At 39.4% G+C, this 21,123-nt stretch overlaps 1 protein-coding gene across 5 annotated transcripts in view; it reads left to right on the top strand.

Annotated features, from left to right (window-relative positions):
- ano1a (anoctamin 1, calcium activated chloride channel a) overlaps nucleotides 1-21,123 on the top strand; it is a 61,429-nt gene that overhangs the window by 16,900 nt on the left and 23,406 nt on the right. For all 5 annotated transcript variants that reach the window (XM_079605482.1, XM_079605484.1, XM_079605483.1 and 2 more), the window contains exons 4-11: nucleotides 8,950-9,048; nucleotides 9,138-9,289; nucleotides 11,482-11,536; nucleotides 12,367-12,418; nucleotides 12,866-12,921; nucleotides 13,020-13,061; nucleotides 17,520-17,584; nucleotides 20,136-20,270. In XM_079605482.1, coding sequence (XP_079461608.1) covers nucleotides 8,950-9,048; nucleotides 9,138-9,289; nucleotides 11,482-11,536; nucleotides 12,367-12,418; nucleotides 12,866-12,921; nucleotides 13,020-13,061; nucleotides 17,520-17,584; nucleotides 20,136-20,270 — 656 coding nt within the window. The remainder of the gene's footprint in view (nucleotides 1-8,949; nucleotides 9,049-9,137; nucleotides 9,290-11,481; nucleotides 11,537-12,366; nucleotides 12,419-12,865; nucleotides 12,922-13,019; nucleotides 13,062-17,519; nucleotides 17,585-20,135; nucleotides 20,271-21,123) is intronic.

Raw genomic sequence — 21,123 nt, 5'->3', positions numbered from 1 at the left:
TGTTTCCATCCATACTCAAGGACATCCAGTTATGGACTTTGTCAAGTCACCTTTATTTATATAACGCTTTTTACAATACAGATTGTATCAAAGCAGGTTCACAGTGATAATATGAAAATAATACAACAAAGCTTGCTTCTAGAAGAACATTGCGTCATCGTCCACCTTAAGTAAGGTAGATCAATAATATTGTTGAATATTAAATGTCCCCAACTAAGCAAGCCAACAGCCAAGGCAACAGTGGCAAATAACCAAAACTCCATCAGTGACAGAATGGAGAAAAAAGCCTTGGGAGATCCCAGGCTCAGTCGGGGGCCAGTTCTCCTCTGGCCAATCAGTGAACAGTGTATGATTATGATTCAGGCGGTATTACAGGTCAGTTATGACACAGTGAGCTAGTGAGCAAAGTCAGATTGGATCAGAACATTTATCCAGTTCCATCTGGTTGGAGGTCGGAGTCATCACGTCGGTATGTAGACGGGTTTGTTGAGGATCAGTGCTGATGGCTGTCGTGTCAATGAGGCCTTCACATGGCTGATGAGGGATGCTTTGTGGATGGGCCCAGGCGCAGGTCCATCATCTGATCTGGATACGGCCCGGATCCAGCTGACTTCAGTAAACAGGAGAGAGACTAGTTGACTAGTGGAGCAGACTTTATAGCAGTAGCCTATCTCTGGTCTGGAGATATGCCCGCAGAGAGTGCTGTGCTACAGCTCCTGTAGTCGGAGGCAGTTTCTCAGGCTTGATGCTCCCGGCTGCGGCCCGGACAGTTGAACAGTTCGCAGCCAGCTTTGATGATGTCACTTTTCTTGGCTCTGATGTCATTGAACACATCCATGGCCCCCTCTGCTTTGTCAGTCTTGCAGAGCTTGGTGAGCAAAGTTGGTTTGCTAAACCCAGAAATTGCTGATACGGTATCGCAGCCAGAGAAGCTGTGTAGGAAGATCAGGTATGTAACAGAACCTCTCCGGGAGGGCCACCCGGATCTTTCCAACATCGTAAGATGTGTCTTTAGCTGTTGTGAGAAAAAACGGGTGGTTTGCCCTATGATGGACCAGCATAACCATAACGTCGGTGTCCTCGGCCCTCACCTCAACAGAGGACTCTATTGCCTCATTTAGTGATGCACACACGATAGAAGTGTCAGCATCATCAGAGCATTGGTGTACACCCCGAAAGCCAAAAATATTCAGACTTATAAAACCGTGCGTATGCCAGAACCTGCGCAGAATTCGCTTTATAAATCCCAGTCAGCAGAAGACTGTGCACACATGCGTCTCCTCCCCGAAATAACCTTACAACGCCTAGTTTTACTATGTATATCCTCATCTGCATATCATTTGCATATGATTATTCATCCACATGTTTAACGGTACAAGACATTAGGAAAATATGAAATACGGATGTGCTGTCACATTACATTAATAAAAAATGATTTAGTAGCCACTCCTTGTCATGATTCTAGTCAGTGTTCCCGTCTTGTTCCAAGTTTAGCAGCTCCCCATTATGTTTAATGTTTATTAGTCTCCCCAGGTGTTTCCTATTAGCCACGCCCTCTTGTTTTCTTGTTTAGCTTGTCTACTTCTGTATTTACGCCCTGTGTCTAGTTTCAATCTTTGTCAGTTCTTAACGTTGTTTGTTTTGGTCAACTCTGTTGAGTCTTGTTCCTGAGTCTATATTTATGTAGTTATAAGTTTATTTAATAAAGTAATGCTGCACGTGGATCCTGCTTCCTCCTCTGCTTCAAACTACCGTGACAGAAGAACTGACCATAACATGGATCCAGCAGATTGTCTCTTCCGCCTCCGCCAGGGTAACCGTCCGATGGAGGAATATGTGAAGGAGTTTTGTGAGCTTTGCCATGGGGTGGACTTTAATGATGCTGTCTTAAAGGACATGTTTGGCCATGGACTTAATAAGTTTCTTCATGTCCTCATGCCTGACGATACCCCTCACTACACTCTAGTGCAATATATTGGCTTTGCCCTTTTATTGAGCGGTCCTAAGCCTGAGCCAGTTCATGTCATGCCCTCTTTGGCAACTCCAGTACTCACACCGCTCGCCAGCACGCCAGAGCCTCATCGGATCTGCCCCGTCATGGCCGCCAGTCCAGAGTCTCGTCCCGCCAAGACCACCCTTCCGGAGTCTCGTCCAGCCGTGACCACCCTTCCAGAGTCTCGTCCAGCCGTGACCACCCTTCCGGAGTCTCGTCCAGCCGTGACCACCCTTCCGGAGTCTCGTCGTGCCGAGACCACCTTTCCAGAGCTTCTTCACGGCATGCCCGCCACGCCTGAGCCCTCGTCTTCGAACAAGATGGCCGTCACCACGCCTGTGTCTTCGGACAAGATGGCCATCTCGACGCCTGTGTCTTCGGGTAAGATGGCCGCCCCTACACCTGTGTCTATGCCTGTTTCTTTGCCTGTGTCTTCGGACAAGATGGCCATCTCGACGCCTGTGACTTCGGGTAAGATGGCCGCCTCTACACCTGTGTCTATGCCTGTGTCTTCAGACAAGATGGCCATCTCCACGCCTGTGTCTCCAGACAAGATAGCCGACTCCACGCCTGTGTCTTCAGTCAAGATGGTAAGATGTGTCTTTAGCTGTTGTGAGGAAGACCAGGTGGTTTGCCCTATGATGGACCAGCATAACCATAACGTCTGTGTCCTCAGCCCTCACCTCAACAGAGGACTCTATTGATTTATTTAGTGCTGCACACACGATAGAAGTGTCAGCATCATCAGAGCATTGTTGTACACTGATCCTACTTCTTTGGAAGGTCTCAGGAAGGAGCAGAATGAGCTGGGCCTTGTTGTGCTTGTTGTCAAGGAACTTTTCCCGTGGAACAATGTTTTTTTTTTTAAGTCTGAACGAATCTGAATGTCACAGCATGCATTCTTTGTACGTCTCAGGTGGTCATGGTCCTTGCTGGAGCTACCGTATCCGTCAAAGATCACAGTAATCCGTAGGTGCTTCTCTCCATTGATTTTGGGAGCAGATCTGATGACTTGACCTTGTGCTTGGTTTCCATTGTATCCAGAACAGTTTTCAGCTCAGTAAACAGCTCAGATGGAGAAAGACAATGATGTTGTTAACGCCATAGTTGGATGGTTGGAGGAAGTCAACCCCTTCGATTCCATACGGGACAGGAAGACTCTGGTATCTTTCTCGACGGGGTTCAGCAGCACTCCCGGGGACTCAGTCAATGCTGATCAGGCAGAGGAGGTTGGCAGAGCCATACAGGCCAAGATGGATGGGAAAACTGTTCTGGATACAAAGTAGGATCAGTGTACACCAATGCTCTGATGATGCTGACACTTCTATCGTGTGTGCATCACTAAATGAGGCAATAGAGTCCTCTGTTGAGGTGAGGGCCGAGGACACCGACGTTATGGTTATGCTGGTCCATCATAGGGCAAACCACCCGTTTTTTCTCACAACAGCTAAAGACACATCTTACGATGTTGGAAAGATCCGGGTAGCCCTCCCGGAGAGGTTCTGTTACATATCTGATCTTCCTACACAGCTTCTCTGGCTGCGATACCGTATCAGCAATTTCTAGGTTTAGCAAACCAACTTTGCTCACCAAGCTCTGCAAGACTGACAAAGCAGAGGGGGCCATGGATGTGTTCAATGACATCAGAGCCAAGAAAAGTGACATCATCAAAGCTGGCTGCGATCTGTTTAAGCTCATATTCTGCGGAAATCCACCTGAAGATTTGATATCTTCACAAGCGGGCCGCAGCCGGGAGCATCAAGCCTGAGAAACTGCCTCCGACTACAGGAGCTGCAGCACAGCACTCTCTGCAGGCATATTGCCAGCAGCAATATCACCCTGTAGCCCAAGACTGGTTTCCCACTGAAGCTAAGCGGGGCTGAGCCTGGTTAGTACTTGGATGGGAGACCTGAGAAAACCAGGTTGCTGCTGGAAGAGGTGTTAGTGTGGCCAGCAGGGGGCGCTCACCCTGTGGTCTGTGTGGGTCCTAACGCCCCAGTGTAGTGACGGGGACACTATACTGACAAAGAGCACCGTCCTTCGGATGAGACGTTAAACCGAGGTCCTGACTCTCTGTGGTCATTAAAAATCCCAGGATGTCTTTCGAAAGAGTAGGGGTGTAACCCCGGCATCCTGGCCAAATTTACCCAGTGGCCTCTGTCCATCATGGCCTCCTAATCATCCTCCTATATATATACTAATTGGCTTCATCACTGTCTCCTCTCCACCAGTAAGCTGGTGTGTGGTGGGCGTTCTGGCGCAATATGGCTGCCGTCGCATCATCCAGGTGGATGCTGCACATTGGTGGTGGTTGAGGAGATTCCCCCCTTCTATGTAAAGTGCTTTGAGTGTCCAGAAAAGCGCTATATAAATGTAATGAATTATTATTATTATTATTATTATTATTATATCTCTAGACCAGAGATAGGCTACTGCTATAAAGTCTGCTCCACTAGTCAACTAGTCTCTCTCCTGTTTACTGAAGTCAGCTGGATCCGGGCCGTATCCAGATCAGATGATGGACCTGCGCCTGGGCCCATCCACAAAGCATCCCTCATCAGCCATGTGAAGGCCTCATTGACACGACAGCCATCAGCACTGATCCTCAACAAACCCGTCTACATACCGACGTGATGACTCCGACCTCCAACCAGATGGAACTGGATAAATGTTCTGATCCAATCTGACTTTGCTCACTAGCTCACTGTGTCATAACTGACCTGTAATACCGCCTGAATCATAATCATACACTGTTCACTGATTGGCCAGAGGAGAACTGGCCCCCGACTGAGCCTGGGATCTCCCAAGGCTTTTTTCTCCATTCTGTCACTGATGGAGTTTTGGTTATTTGCCACTGTTGCCTTGGCTGTTGGCTTGCTTAGTTGGGGACATTTAATATTCAACAATATTATTGATCTACCTTACTTAAGGTGGACGATGACGCAATGTTCTTCTAGAAGCAAGCTTTGTTGTATTATTTTCATATTATCACTGTGAACCTGCTTTGATACAATCTGTATTGTAAAAAGCGTTATATAAATAAAGGTGACTTGACTTGACAAAGTCCATAACTGGATGTCCTTGAGTATGGTTGGAAACAAGGAGAACAAGGTTATGCACCAGTCCCTACAACAGAGGTGGTCCCATTGCACCGGACCACCTTCTGAAGTTTGTCAGCTGCAACTGTGCAGAGGACTGTGACACTCTCAGGTGCAGCAAGGAGTCAAGTGTATTTCTGTTTGTGGTAACTCTTGCCAGAACATCAACCAGCCAGATGATAACAGGAGTGAGGGAGATGCAGGGGAGTTGGATGAGGTTTGGTAAATTTTAAACTGATTTAGGAAGTTTTGTTTTGTAATTGTTTTAAACATTTTTATGGATTTTGTATGGATTTGGAGTCATTTTTACTCAAAACTAATGGCTGGGATAGATTCAGCACCCCTAAAAACCCATAGTTAGACATCTCAAAAGCTAATATTGGTAAAAAAAAAAAAAATTTTTTTTTTTTTTTTGGGTACCCAGGCCCTCTGGGCACCCCAACTTTGATGGCCTCTCCAGGCGTTTCCCCGAGGATTTGGCCGTGGATAAATTGGGAGGTGTTACTAGACACCTATAGGAACACATGGTAAAAAAAGCTATTGGTAAGAAATTTTTTTGCAGATTGGCCAAAGAAATGCCTAACTTTCCCTAACTAGTAATAGACATGTCATTATACAGATTTGTGTCCTCATAAAACAAACACACACACAAACACACATTTGTGTTTTTTGTACTATTGTACTATAATAACTGTCTATTATACACAGAAATTAAAAAAATATGATTTTAAGTTTAGATATAAGTTTAGATTTAAATAACTTAAAATGTAAGAGTTGGCTGATATTTTGATTAATTTAAAATTGAAATGTTTTTAAAATCTGTTTTCTAAAAGTCCCTTTGTTTTATTCACTAATTTATCACTAGTAAGATGTGGGAATATCTGCAAAACAACATTCAGAAAATACGTGTGCTTTTCAGGGACTCATGTCAGCGTTAACGTGCGTCTTTGCCTTGTGTGTCAAGATGTCATTTCTAATTTAATTGGAGTTTGTTTAGGTTTATAAATACTTGTATAGAATGTAGGATAAAAGTAGAAATACCTGTTTGTGTTGTTCTTCACTGAAAGCAGTGGCTGGGATTGAACAGACTGGGTCACAAACCTTTGTGTGGGATGCGAGTTATAACAAGAGTGGGTCATTTGAAGCAAATCTTACATAACCCTCTTTTCAGCTTCAGAAAACCAAGAGAGAAGTCCTTCTCTTCATGCCTGGGTTTTTTTCTCTCTCTCTGTGAATTTATTTTCTCTCAAAAGGTCCTTCTTGAAGAAAGAAACCCTGTGGTTTCACAGGCAAGGCTTAAGATAGTCCCAGACTAAAGTGCATGTTTGAGCTGTTTTAACTCTGACAGATCTTAAAATATTTCAGTGCAATTATATTGCATATTATATCAAGATGCACCAGCGATTGTTTTTTTTTCTATGATATGTTTATGACAGCTACTTAAATGCCCTAATTTAACTAAAGCCTAATCCTGGCTTAATCTAAGCCCAGCCTGTGAAACCTATAATCTTGTGTCTTAAACTTGTAAAGATATGTTGATATCGTTTCTGAATGGTTTGCTTGTTTCTTATCTTTCAGATTACTGTCATGATTCCTGTCTTGTGTTCCCCTTGTCTTGTGTGGACTTTTGTTATTTCCTGTTCTATGCCATGTTTTGTAGTCCTTTGTAGTTTTTCTTGTTTATTAGTCTTCCCATGTGTTTCTGATTAACCACGCCCCCTTGTTATCTTGTTTAGCTTGTTTGCCTGTGTATTTAAACCTCTGTGCTTCAGTTGTTGTTTGTCGGTCGTTGTTGCAGATGTTCCCTGTTCTGAGTTAGCCCTGGATTACCAGTTTGTTTAATTAAAGAAGTGCTTGCATATGGATTCTCTCTTCGCTTTGTCCTTGCCTCAGCGTAACAATTACTCTACACTCTTAGAAGAAAAGGTTCTATAGGCGCTACGTATTTGGAACCACTAAAAGGTTCTACACTCTTAGAAAAAAAGGGTTCATTGGGGTTCTATATAGAACCATAGGGTTCTTTACTCAACTCCAAAGAACCTTTTATGCTAAAAAGGTTCTATAATGACAAGAAAGAACCCTTTCTTGGGTTCTGTATAGAACCTTTTAGGGGTTCCAAATACGAAGCGCCTATAGAACCTTTTAAGGTTCTATATAGAACCTTATCTTCTAAGAGTGATGAAGAGCATCATTATTAATATCTCTCATACTTGGGGTTAGTGATTTGAACAAACCTCTAGTCTAATCCAAGAAATAAATACTGCTTTAATTGTATAACTAATCTCACAGCATTTGACGTACAGACATGATTGATGTCTACAGTTGTGTAGCTCGGTCAAAAGAGCTGTGCTTCAGAGGGTTTTCAGGATATATATGCTTTCATTAGGATATCAAAATATACTGTCCATAGCCTTAAAAAATCAATAAAAATGTTCCATATTTTTTTTTATTAAAATAAATAAATCAGGCCAGGAATGATTTATTAACAAATCCCTCTGAACATATCTTCGTAATACTGCTAAGTGTATAACTGGAAAGTTTGGTGTACATATAGGTGCTACATTTAAAGGCAATTAAAGATTTGTAATGTAAAAATTCATACTTTTTTTAGTGGAAACAACTATTTACAGACACAATATCTTATCAAATCATTAGCAACAACAAACCAGCTAAATCACGTCAAAACTTATAAACACAGCATTTATGGCATTCAACTGAGCAGAAAAACAGTCAAAAACACACATCTGAATGTCAGAACGTCACGTGCTGCATCTGAACGAATCACGTTGACGTTGTCAGAAATTTACATCCGTCAATGAGATTTCGCTTTTAGAGTTAAATGCCCATTGTACTTTCACGATTGGTTGCTGATAAAAAGGAAATGACCATATTTGGATCCGACAACAATGTATAGGAGAGAGAGAGCTTCCCAACGGTGTGTGTGATGATGACAGGGAGCAGACAGAGATCGCGGAGCAGCGGGATGATTTAGAACGCCAACTTTTGATGAATTTAGGATAAATCATACGCAAATAGACAAAGTGTAGTAAAATAAAGACCTGAATGTGTATTTGTGACTTTTTTTCACCACAAGTCTGAAAGAAGGCATGTTATTGTAAGACAAATAGCCCAAAATCTCAAAATTGACCAAAAAAAAAAAAAAAAAAAAAAGTCTCGCTTTAATAGAAAATCATCAAATTCTCCAAAGCTGTTCACCAAGCTTAAGATTAAAGGGATCGTTCACTTTAAAATGAAAATTCTGTCATCATTTACTCACCCTCAAGTTGTTTCAAACCTGTATTAATTTATTTCTTCTGCTGAACACAAAGAAATATATTTTGAAGAATGTCGGTAACCAAACAGTTAACTGGTCCCATTGACTTCCATAGTAGGAAAAAAAAATACTATGGAAGTCAATGGGTACAGACTACTGTTTGGTTACTGACATTCTTCAAAATATCTTTCTTTGTGTTCAGCAGAAGAAATAAATTAATACAGGTTTGAAACAACTTGAGGGTGAGTAAATGATGACAGAATTTTAATTTTAAAGTGAACTATCCCTTTAAATTTCATATTTGAAATCACCAATGAAATCTGATCTCATAAATTTTGTTTCAAAACAATGCATTTTTCAGGTTGGACCAGCCAATGGCTGCAGTGCTCCAATGACTTTACCAATCAGTGATTGGCTCTTTTATTTAGAAGGCGGGACTTATTCCGCCATATTGCGCATTGCACTTTCTTCCATTCACAGTAATATGAATGCACCGTCTTTGTCTTTGTCACCATCTAAAGTCTTTGGTACAGCAGTGGTCTGTTCATATGTTGAGGCCATGTTTGTTTATCTTTGTTTTTCAGACTAAAATCCCAGGTGTGGGCTTCGTGAAGATACATGCTCCTTGGGAAGTTCTTTGTCGAGAAGCTGAGTTTATGAAGCTCAAAATGCCAACAATAAAGGTGTTTGTTCTTCAATCTTATAAAGTGACCTGTAATACAATCTGTGTACTCTATACACACACACTGATGTGCTGTCGTGTCATTTTCAGAAATATGAAGTCAGTCATGGAAGCGGCATTACGGAGAAGGTCAACATGTTTATGCAGAAAGTCACTGCGCCCTTGCAACCTAAAGTTGTGGACAGCCGAACGGAAAATGAGAAACACCTCTCCTACGCGTTCTCACGAGAAAAACGGCATCTGTAAGTCTGTGGTCATTCGCGGCCATGCTAAGGTCATGTTTAGGGTGATTTCTAAAGAAGAGAGTTTTGCAACAACAGTTGTACATGATCTTTTTCTCACTTCCTCACAGACTTGAATGAATGAAAGTCTTTTTTGTTTCCGTTTTACTTTTAAGAAGTCATCATTAGTCAAAAAGACTTGATTATTAGAAACGTTCACGTTTCTGGTCAAGCTAATGTTGTGAAATATGGAGGATGCTCTCTAATAATCCTATGAAGTGCAGTGTATTAAAGGGTAACTAACACTCCAGTCACTCTCCATCTTAGCGAGTCTGACAGCAGCTGTCAATCACTCCGTCACTGCGGGTCTCAGGTGCACGCCCCCCCGCTCAGCCCCGCCCTCGGTTCATCCCCCGTATCTCCGCTGGGGTCTGCCCACTTTTCCAGCATTTTTCAAATATTGCCAGTGGGTGGAGTCAGGCTCTGACCAGGGGTTTAGTTACCCTTTAAAGGATTAGTTCACTTTAAAAAAAACTTTTGCTGATCATTTACTCACCCCGATGTCATCCAAGATGTCCATGTCTTTCTTTCTTCAGTCGAAAAGAAATGAAGGTTTTTGATGAAAACATTTCTCCATATAATGTACTTCACTGGCGACCAAACGGTTCAAGGTCCAAATGACAGTGTCAGCGCAGCTTCAACGGGCTTTAAACGACACCAGATGATGAATACGGGTCTTATCTAGCGAAACGATCGGTCATTTAAAAAATAAATAAAAAAGTTTAAGTTTTATAAGCACAAACGCTCGCCTTGCTCTGTTCTGTGATGCGCGTTCGTGACGTCACGTAATACGCAATTACGTTGAAAAGGTCACGCTTCTATGAAAAGTAAAACATTTCTATCCTGACGAAAATTTTCTTTTAGGCTTTTTAATATTACAACACCCAGGATACGCACACGCAATGGGCATTTTAAACGATAAACTGACACAAAGACATTTGAATATGTGTATATGGTCCTCCTTCCGCACATTTGTAAACACTGACTCGTCAAGCGTGACCTTTTCAACGTAATTGCGTATTACGTGATGTCACGAACGCGCATCACAGAACAGAGCAAGGCGAGCGTTTGTGCTTATAAAACGGAAACTTTTTTATTTATTTATTTTATTTATTTATTTTTGAAATGACTAAGTGTTTCGCTAGATAAGACCCTTATTCATCGTCTGGTGTCGTTTAAAGCCCGTTGAAGCGGCGCTGACACTGTCATCTGGACCTTGAACCGTTTGGTCGCCAGTGAAGTCCATTATATGGAGAAATGTTTTCATCAAAAACCTTAATTTCTTTTCGACTGAAGAAAGAAAGACATGGACATCTTGGATGACATCGGGGTGAGTAAATTATCAGCAAAAGTTTTTTTTAAAGTGAACTAATCCTTTAAGGAACTGTTCACACAGAACGCATTTTGCTGTTAACCCGGCCATTGATGAAAATTTCTGGCTTTCCGTGTTTTCACTGTTATACGGTAGGGGGCGCTATTACTTCTGAAAGAGTACATCATCTCCTGATCAAAACACATGCGAAGAAGAAGCAGAAACAAGCGATGGCATATGTAAGCAGATGCATATGTAAAATAATGTGATCATCAACATTAAACAGCATATAAATCAAATCTGCCTAATGTTACTGAATGAAATGTGACCCAGGACGAGCTACAGGACTGTGAAGCTTTGGGGTGTTGATGGACTCGATCTACTCCATCTGTGTTTTGATCATCGTTCTGAATCTGATCCGGACGTAGTCTTTGACATATACACGATTTTCACAGATTTTTGCTCAATGTTGCTTTTTTTAAGCTTACCCACATTCAAGTGTTGATAAAAAAATGAATGCATGAAGCTAGAATAACACTTTTTTTTTTTTTTTTTTTTTTTAAACAGGGTATGTTCTTTCTTTTAATTTATTGCATGTTCAGTAAAAATATAACAAAATATTCTGGGGGCTGCAAAAGACGCGAGTAAAACGGTTAAAGACGTCCGTATAGCGCGCGTTTACATTAAAAAACAGTGGAAAATTAGCGCAGTGGAATGGAAAAATGCATTCTGTGTAAACTGTGTGAAGTTGTACAGTCCCATGGTATGTTGTTATTGCCTGTAAAATTGAATAGAGAGGCACAAAACATTGAATGAAATGACTTTTGCTCTCTTTTCACAGCTTTGATTTATCAGACAGAAACTCCTTCTTCAACAGCAAAACCAGGAGCTCAATAGTAAGTACCAGTCTCTTGTGAAAAGGCCATCCGGTCAGTGACGATTTAAGACCTGATGTCATTCATCCCCTGATTTGATTAGCAAAAGGGCCTTTGTGTCTCTACACCAAAATGTCAATGACGTCAAAGTTGCTCTTTTTGTGGACAATAATTTCAGTCACTTGATCTGTCAGCTGCCTCTTCAAATCTTGTTTAACCTCATTGATTTTTGGCAGCAGTGTTTATTGATTTTTGCTCTCAAAGGTATCATATGATATTAACTTAACAACTTTGGTCGTCTGACATTTTGTTACATTGGCTTGACAAAGCCAACATACTGACCAATGGTCAGACCATACTGACCATTGCAACTTGTTAGCAATGTAGTAAACGATGCTAGCAGCATATTATAACTTAGCAATGTGATAAATGTTGCTAGCAACATGCTTGCACTATACTAAGTCATGTTAACGGCTTTTAATATGTTGCTAACATGATTTACATTTACACTTAAATTATTAGCCTAAATGTAAATTAAGTTAGCAACATAATAAAAACATGTCAGCAATACGCTAATTCATGGTAGAAACATGCAACGTGCAGAAGTTAAGTTAAAACATGTTAGCAATTTTTATTTTTTTATTTTTTTTATTGACCTCTGAATAAAATCTTCAAACTTAAACTTATTAAAAAGTTTCAGACAAGGCTTTTTCAAGCCAACATCACAGTTTGTCATCAAACTTTACTCATCTAGTTGTAATTTCGAGTTTAATATCACCAATCGGGAATACTGTTTCTAATCATCTTTATGTATAATCATCTTTATAAACCTATGTATTAATCCCCAACAGGTGTATGAAATTTTAAAACGAACAAAATGCACACGGGCTAAGTATGTCATGGGTAAGTTTCATGCAAAATCCACCATGTTGTTTGTTGAAATGTTATGAAAAATCACTTTAATGTACAGTCCTCTTCATGCTACATCCTACTATAGTAATAACAGTAAATTGTGCCTAATTGCAATTAACCCTGAACCACACCATAATATAGTGTAAGTACATGTTGTTCATTAATATTACCCAGTGCTTAATTGTATAATAAAATTGTAACAAGGAAATTAAGTGTAACCAGATCAACTCGTCCATATTGTTAATTTATCAATTAAAGCACCTAGTCTACAATTAAGGTAATTAAATTACGTCACACCTGCTCGTTGAGTCCCTTTAGTTGTGTAAAGTGTGTACCAGAAAGTCAACAACACAACACTTCCCATAATATCCAAGGACAGTGATTGGTTGATTGTATTGTACTCTGTGTTTAAGAAACTCTTGTGTTTCATGTCGACAGGGATCAGCAGTCTCCTCGGCAGTGGTGTCTACACCGATGCTTACCCTTTACACGACGTGAGTCACCTCATATTTTACTCGCTTTTTACATCTTTCCAATTCTCTTCAGTTGATTTGTTCTTTTTCTTGTGTTAATTTAATTATTTTAATTACAGGGAGATATTGACGGCGAGCTTGCTGAAACAAATGACAGAAAGGTAAAATACATTTTAAATATACTAGAATGCATACTCAAATCTTGGACTTGTGTTTTAATCTCACAGTGATTCTTGCAAAAAAAAACATGTTCAGAACCTTTACCTGCCATTTTTTTTATTTTTTTTTATTAACTTTTCATTTTTAAAATGGCAACATTTCATATGCAAATTAAATAATATTTATTGAAATATATTACAATTGTGTGTATATATATATATATATATATATATATATATATATATATCATTTAAAAATATATATATATATATATTACAATTTGTATATATAAATAAAAAAATCTGGGTTATTATAGTTTAAAACTGAAACCATTAAAAAAACATTTTTGTTACTGCAATTTTTATTTTATTTCAACTAGTTGCCAATGCAATATTTTTATTTAGTTTAACGTGGTGTGCTAAAATAACTAAAAGTACAATCAAATTAATAAAAAATATATATATTATAGACATTAAAAATAACAAAAACACCCAAACAAAATTACTAAAGCTAACTAAAATGAAAATGAAAAGTATATTAAAAAACTGATCAAAATTAGTCATAATAACTATAACAGTATCTCAATGATAGTAAAAAAAAAAAAAACACTTTATATATATATATATTTACAAAAACATAAATATATCTGTCTGAATATAAATCTGAAAAAATATATAATATTATTTAAAAATATATGCAATTTAATCCATTTTAATGTTATAGTTAATTTTGTAATATAACTTTCTCGATTCATCCTTAATTGTAATTTCTAGATGTCTCAGTTGGCAATATTTATTATAAATATGTGTGTCAAAATACACATTTTTGTTTCTACCAGGAGGGATATTTCATGTGTGTATAACAGGACATTTCCCCCAAACACACATTCATATTTTGTAACATTTTTAACAGGTTAATCAGAAATATTTTTTATTCTATAGCTTATGAAACATCTCAAGTTTTTTCATTTTTCACACTAACCTAAAACACCAAGCCTCCTGTGGAGATGATGTGGCCGTAATTCAGAGGATTTGCATGGCCCGAATGGAGCCGGCAGCAAGGTTTCCAAGATACAGCCCAGAATAATCAATAGGCTATAAAAATTAATGAGTTCTTCCATGTTGGTCTAGGTTCTTCACTTCACCATCTGTAGAGGGAAGAGATGCCACGGTATCATTGCACCTGCTCTCTAAAACTGGGTTTATCACACATTTATTTTCATCATTTCTTTCATTGAATCTCACATTGACCACTTGATATAACTGAACGCCATAAATGGGCTCCAGGGTCTAGACCTATAGCTTGTATAGCGGAGACCTGGTGGGACTCTGGACTCGCCTGCAGAAAAACATCCAATAACTGTCAGGTCACCAAGGCAACAGGATCATTTCCCACTTCAGCCATCTGTGATCCGCACTCCTGCAGGCGCACTGTTGAGTCTTAGTGGGCAGTGGAGCCCTTCTCTAAATAATTAATCACCGCTATTTTCAAGAACTGAAAAAGAGTCGATGTTTGAGTTTTTCCCACAACAAACCTTGAGGTCCCTTGGAGAGAGAGTTGGCGTTTTGGGGCTTGTTGTGTGTTGATGACACACTGTACGTTATGGTGCGTTCAAGTCATCTTGTAAAGATCATATTTACGAGTTGAACGTACGTGAACGCCACCACAATGTCGTAAATAGGAGTGGGAAGCTCTGGATTTTCTTTAAGCCCCGGTCTTTACGAGTTGGGGTGTAGTAATCAGGACAGAAGTGGTTAAAGTGGACAAAAGAGACACCAGGTGTAAACGGGAATGTGTCTCCCTCGTCTAGCACTAATTGTGATCCGATCGACCAAAACACATATTAATACCAGGAATAAACAGAGCCAATGTAGCTCACGCTTGTATGCTCCAATCATAGAAACCACTGGAATAGTATGTGATTGAATAAATATCGGTCTATATGGTAGATTTGAGCACAATCGTGAACATAAATGCACAACTTTAAAGGCTATTTCCTCAATGTTTCGATTTTTTTTGCACCCTCAGATTTTGGGATAGTCCATATCTCGGCCAAATATTGTCCTACCCTAACAAACCATACATCAATGGAAAGCTTATTTATTGCTTTCACAGCTGCCTCATTTAGTTGGGTTGAATCGCACTAGAGTTTGTTGTCCTCCTTGGTGCGGTTGGTTTGGGCCGGTGTGAATGCAGCAATCGCACTCGGGTGCGCACCAAAAGCGGACCAAACAAGCGTACTGAGACCTCCTCAGAAAAGTGGTCTCGGTACGCTTTCAAACGAACTCTGGAGCGGTTAGTTTGTGGTGAGAACGTCATCCGACCTCGAACAGACCCAACTGCCAAAGAACTGCACATTTTTGGACTAAACCGGCTGCCGTAGTCAGCGGCGCTGTGCATTATGTCACTGTTTAGCAACATTAATGTACGCCTCCTCCTGATGTGACTCGCCGCGTACATTAAAACATTATTTTCAAGCTGCATCCTCGCTTCATTCTCAAATGTTATTGTTCGCCTAAAGTGGTGTAGACAAACTATATAATAAACTATGACCAGGGATACGGTCAGCCCACGCAGTCGTCTCTCCATAGTAAAGCGGCGTGTTGTCTGCCGGATTTTCCTCTTCGTTGTTTACTTCCAGGAGTTCTGACGTAATTTTCCCGCATGTTAATTCTGACCAATCGAAGTGCAGTTATGGAAATACGTTCAAGACACATCTGGCCAACGAGTGATGTGGATGTTGTCACGTGACTGCATTTTGGTTCGTTTCATCTCATCAACTGATTCGGACCAGAGCGATCAGTGTGGTGTGAAAAGGAACCAAAACGCCTGAAAAATGCTACAAAGTATAATTTTTTTCCCTTGGTCCGGACCAAATGAACCGAACTACAGATGTGAAAGCACCCTAAATCTCAATTTTAAAAAAATTGATCCAGGTGACTGGTTTTGTGGTCCAGCATCACATGTAAGGATGAACAATGCTAGAGCCTTTATGTAAACATGTTGCATGCTAAGTTTGTCCAATAAGTGACACTGACACAACGTACGAACACCCAGGATTAATTGTTAACCCCGGATAAATTATGAGCAATGTGAAACGTGAAGCAAGACAACCCAGGATTGCATTTACCAGGGGTTTTAGTATGACCCACCCAGGGTTAAAGTTCAAGTGGGAAAAGCCCTATGTACTTTCTTTCAATCCTCCGAACACAAATTATGATTTTTTTTTCAATATTCTCTCATCATTTCCTCCATTGAAAGTCCACGCAACCAAAACTTTCATGCATTAAAAAGTAATCCATATGATCGAGTGATCTTCTGGAGAGAAATGATAATTGCTTTATATTGTTAATGTAGGCTTTTATTCACATATAAACATTGATAAATGCACATACGACCTCATTAAATGTGTGTCCTCGATGCATGAGAATTGAGAACCAATGAGGTTTGTTCTCATGTCACACAAACACGTTTAAGTTTCCACAATAACCAGTGAAGGTTTTATTTCTTGTGCGATTGAGCTGCCGTTATTTGTTCCTTTTTATGCATGCAATGAATTGCAGTGTGCATTTGTGGGAAACTTTTATGCTTTGATTTAACAACTACAACAGAAAAATATCAAGTTTGGCATTTGCAAAAAAAAAAAATTGGGGGAAATGGCCAGTAGCTCCGTTTGTTGATCCATCTGTCAATAGATATTACTGTAATGTTTCTTAAAATAACCTGCATATCAAGTTTTTTTTACAATTCTACTTTGCTTCAAAAATATGTAACAAGTATTTTATTTGTTACCACTGGCTATTGTTCGGGTGAACCATTAGGCAAATCCTCTGTAAAAAACAAACAAACAAATGAATGTACTAGTAAAAATGTTTTATTAAATCAATGTACTAATGGTTGCATGCATGGAGGCGTAATGTATATTTAAACGAGTGATAACCGCTTGTTCACTTGGTGATTAATCCTTCCATTTCCGCAATTTTCACCCATTTGAGGCGATTTGTGGACGTATTGAACACGTGATAGGCACTTTTTGACTGTATTTTGCTATTCTTTCCACACATTCACGGCATGCTTTAAGACCTCAATGTGAACTCGACAAGCTCAAGGGAAACCAAACAGACACTTTCTGCTTCTAAAACTTTATCCACTGGTGTCGCTGCTGGATGTGTTATTATTAGTAGGTTATTTGTCATATTATCTTAATGTTGACATGTTTACATTATATCATTACAACATTAAATGCCTGCAGGCGCACCGAATCGGAAGTCATTACATTGAGAAATTAGTAACATGATGGTAGAGACGGGCTTCATTTGTCTTTTTCATCGGCCGTCACTGGATCAATCTGTTATTTTGCCATTTCCATTAAACCTCTAAGACGCGCAACTCAATGTATTTCAGACACGCTGCATGTATCATATTCCTGAATGTATGTCATTTTAGTTCTGTCTTTGCAGATCTTGTGTGAAGAGTGGGCGAGTTACAGCATATTCTACAAGTACCAGCCCATCGGACTGATCAGGTATTTTCCTGAATGCTGAATGCTGCCGGAGACAGGCTTGACCGGCTATTATGAAGCAAGAGGAGAGATTTTAGAATTAATCAGATTGTCAAAAGTCCTATTCAGACAGGATTTGTTTAAAGGACACACTCGGTAATGTTAATCATGATTTCGCATAGGATGAGCAATGTCTGAAGAAATGACCAAAATGGGTGTTTACTGGACTAATGTACCGCCGTTGTCGTGACTGACCTTTTGTAATGATGTCAACGACATGACACAGAAAATGACATGATATTTCTTTCTGGATCTATTAATTTATTTTTAAAAAATGCAATTAATACATACAATGAATTGAATACACCTCTTCTATGATGAGCATGTTTAATAGTTTTTTTTGTTTTGATATTATGAAGAGGGGGCATAAAGTAAAAAATGTCAAGGTAGCCTAATACATTATTATTATATATTTATTTGAATGAAAATTTTTTATTAAAAACAACTGCTTTACTGCCTATTGCAATTTTTAAATTATGTGGTGCAACCAATTATTATTACGTAGTTTTTTATCATAATTTTTTACTTTTGTCATTACTTAACATGACATTTTTAGATCAACAATACATTAACATTTGGGTTAGTCTTGCTCTCTCGTAGCCAGACCTTCAGATTTTTTTCTACTGACCCGTTTAAATTTTTACTTTAAATTTTCACTGGCCCCATCACAAAAAAGTAATAAACATAGGCCTAAAAAAATAGGCCTAGTTTTAGTCTTCATTGTTTTGACCCATAACCTTAATAAATAAGGCTGTGACACCAAAAACTACTAGACTAACTCTAACCCTAACTCATACATTTCAGCAAATTTTAACTGTTATTCATAAAATAAGAACAAACAATACAATTACGAGCAATAGCACAAATACAATAGAACACAATTTTTCAGGTAACAGTCATTTTCTGATAGAGAATAATATAGCACTGCATAGTCTTCACTGTATAAATTAAATATAGATTAATCCTTATTAAAGTTACAAAAGTTATTCAGTCTAGAGCAGTGAGTGATTTTTCTTTTCTTTGTCCTTTGTTGTTTGATTAACATTAACCCAAAGACAGGGTTATTAGGCTGATGTCACTTTAAAAGCTGCCACAGATCCAATATACTGATGCACATGCGCTTTATTTCTCAACTGTTTGTTTACTTAAGATATAACAGACTATCCCTCGTTTCGCAGACAGGGCTTAAAGGCATCCAAGATGTAGGTGTCTTTTTTTCCGCAGTAGTTTCAATTTTGATATTTTTAGGTCAAACCGTTGTTGTCTGACAGTCATATCATGCAGGTCTACGGTCACTGTCTCAAAGAGCATGCACAGAGTCCAAATTAAACAGTTCCCCATCGTAAGTACACATTGATGGCCTAAGACATGAAACGAGTGGTTTGTGTGAGAAAACGAACAGTATTTATATAGTTTTTACCTCTTATACACAGCCACGTCCAAGTGATCTGAGGGTGCGGGCGCTTCCTGGTGTGTGACGTGTGCGCAGACTGGTGCATAGATATATACAATAGATGTCGCCTTGGCTACGGTTCATTGGAATGAATGTCTTTAATGCGAAATCTAGTGTATACATATATGCACCAGTCTGCGCACACGTCACACACCAGGATGCGCTCGCGCCCTCAGATCACTTGGACGTGGCTGTGTTACAAGAGGTAAAAACGATATAAATACCGTTCGTTTTCTCACACAAACCGCTCGTTTCGTGTCTTAGGCCATCAATGTGTACTTACGATGGGGAATTGCTTGATTTGGACGATGGGGAATTGTTTTAATTTGGACTCTGTGTATGCTCTTTGAGACAGTGACCATAGACCTGCATGATATGACTGTCAGACAAGAACGGTTTGACCTAAAAATATCAAAATTGAAACTACTGCGGGAAAAAAGACACCTACATCTTGGATGCCCTTGAGGTAAGCTAAAACATACCAAAATTTAATTTGAACTATCCCTTTAAGATCGTTCCAGACTAAAATGCATGTTTGACTGAAAGCAACTTCCATTGATCTATCTTAAAATATGTCAGTGCCATTGTTTTGTCTCAAGATGCACACCAGTAATGTTTTTTTTTCTAAGCCACATTTATAAAAGCTACTTAATTTCTAATTGAACTAAGGCCTAATCCTGGCTTAATAAGCCCTGTCTGTGAAACCGGGCCTATGTTTACGAGGATACTCAAAATTACGTAAAAAAATGCTGTGTGAAAATGTCTCAAGAAGACGTGAAAGAGAGCTGGATTCAGCATTTGCACGCTGTCTGAGAAGCGGCTTTCTGGGTACGCACACAAAACTTCTCACGCTATTGAATTGAGTTCTCTTCCGCGTCTTCTTGGGCTTGACTATTTAAATAGGCCAGGCTTAAAAACACATGCAAATGAGACCGTTTCGTCAACTATCCCAAGCGACAGCCCTTATTATCGAGGATGTATTCTTTCTGATGTTTACTTGATAGTCATTTTAACTTCTTTTACTTCATTGCCCTAATACTGTTCTTCTTTATTCTCTCTCAGGAAGTATTTTGGTGAGAAAGTGGGCCTGTACTTTGCGTGGCTGGGTGTGTATACTCAGATGCTAATCCCAGCAGCGGTTGTGGGTGTTATCGTGTTCCTGTACGGCTGCGCCACTGTGGACGACAACATTCCCAGGTCAACTTTATGTAATGGTTTATTTGGATTGTTTTTTGTACACCGTGCGCTAACTAGCATTCGACCCGTCCCTAAACCACTGACAGCTTTGTACATACATATTCTGCCTATTAATTATGTAGAATCAGTTTGTGTCACATACTTTTGATTGACACATTCTTATCAGTGTCAGGGTGTTTAAACACATTCCACTGCCACTGGAAACAAGTCTCAACAGTGTCTCCGGACAGTGTGTACCTACTCTTTTTGCAATGGCTTTGAACTTTGCGGGAAGATGTTTTTTTAAAGAAGAATATGCCTGGGCGTCTCTGAAAGAAACCACTGCTGCACTTTGCAAGAGAAACGTCTGGATGCTGAAGTGCGTGGCAATTAGGGAGTTTAGAGTGGGCTTGAAATGCGGTGACTGTAATGGACTGTAATGTAGTGTATAATGAGAGTGACTCAGTGTTCGCTGGCTGTCTCACGACGACATTCATTAATTCCACAGATGCCACTGCTGAAAACAAGCTGTTCCCAAACCTATGCGATGCCTACCTAGGCATCATAGCTGTACAAAACAGTGTATGTGTATGTTTAATTAATTGGGTAATACATTTTCTCTCTATTTACTGATATTTGTGTGTGTGTATAAAACACCATTTCCAGTAAAATGCAGTAAAATCAAAAACATGGGATTTGTTAATTCTCTTTAACGTTTATTTAACTGACAAAAGGTACAAAGTAAAGATAACTGACAAACTTTTGATCACTAAACAAATTTGGGTTTTGATGGTTGGAACACACTCAACATTTGGGACATGTTTCAGTGTGTCACATCACCTTTCCTTTTAACTCTTTCCCTGCTATTGACCGA

The sequence above is a fragment of the Phoxinus phoxinus genome (assembly GCF_949152265.1).
Source record: "Phoxinus phoxinus genome assembly, chromosome: 2".
Lineage (NCBI taxonomy): Eukaryota > Metazoa > Chordata > Actinopteri > Cypriniformes > Leuciscidae > Phoxinus > Phoxinus phoxinus.
The sequence above is the reverse complement of the archived record's forward strand: the minus strand, read 5'-3'. Positions and strand labels throughout refer to the sequence as shown.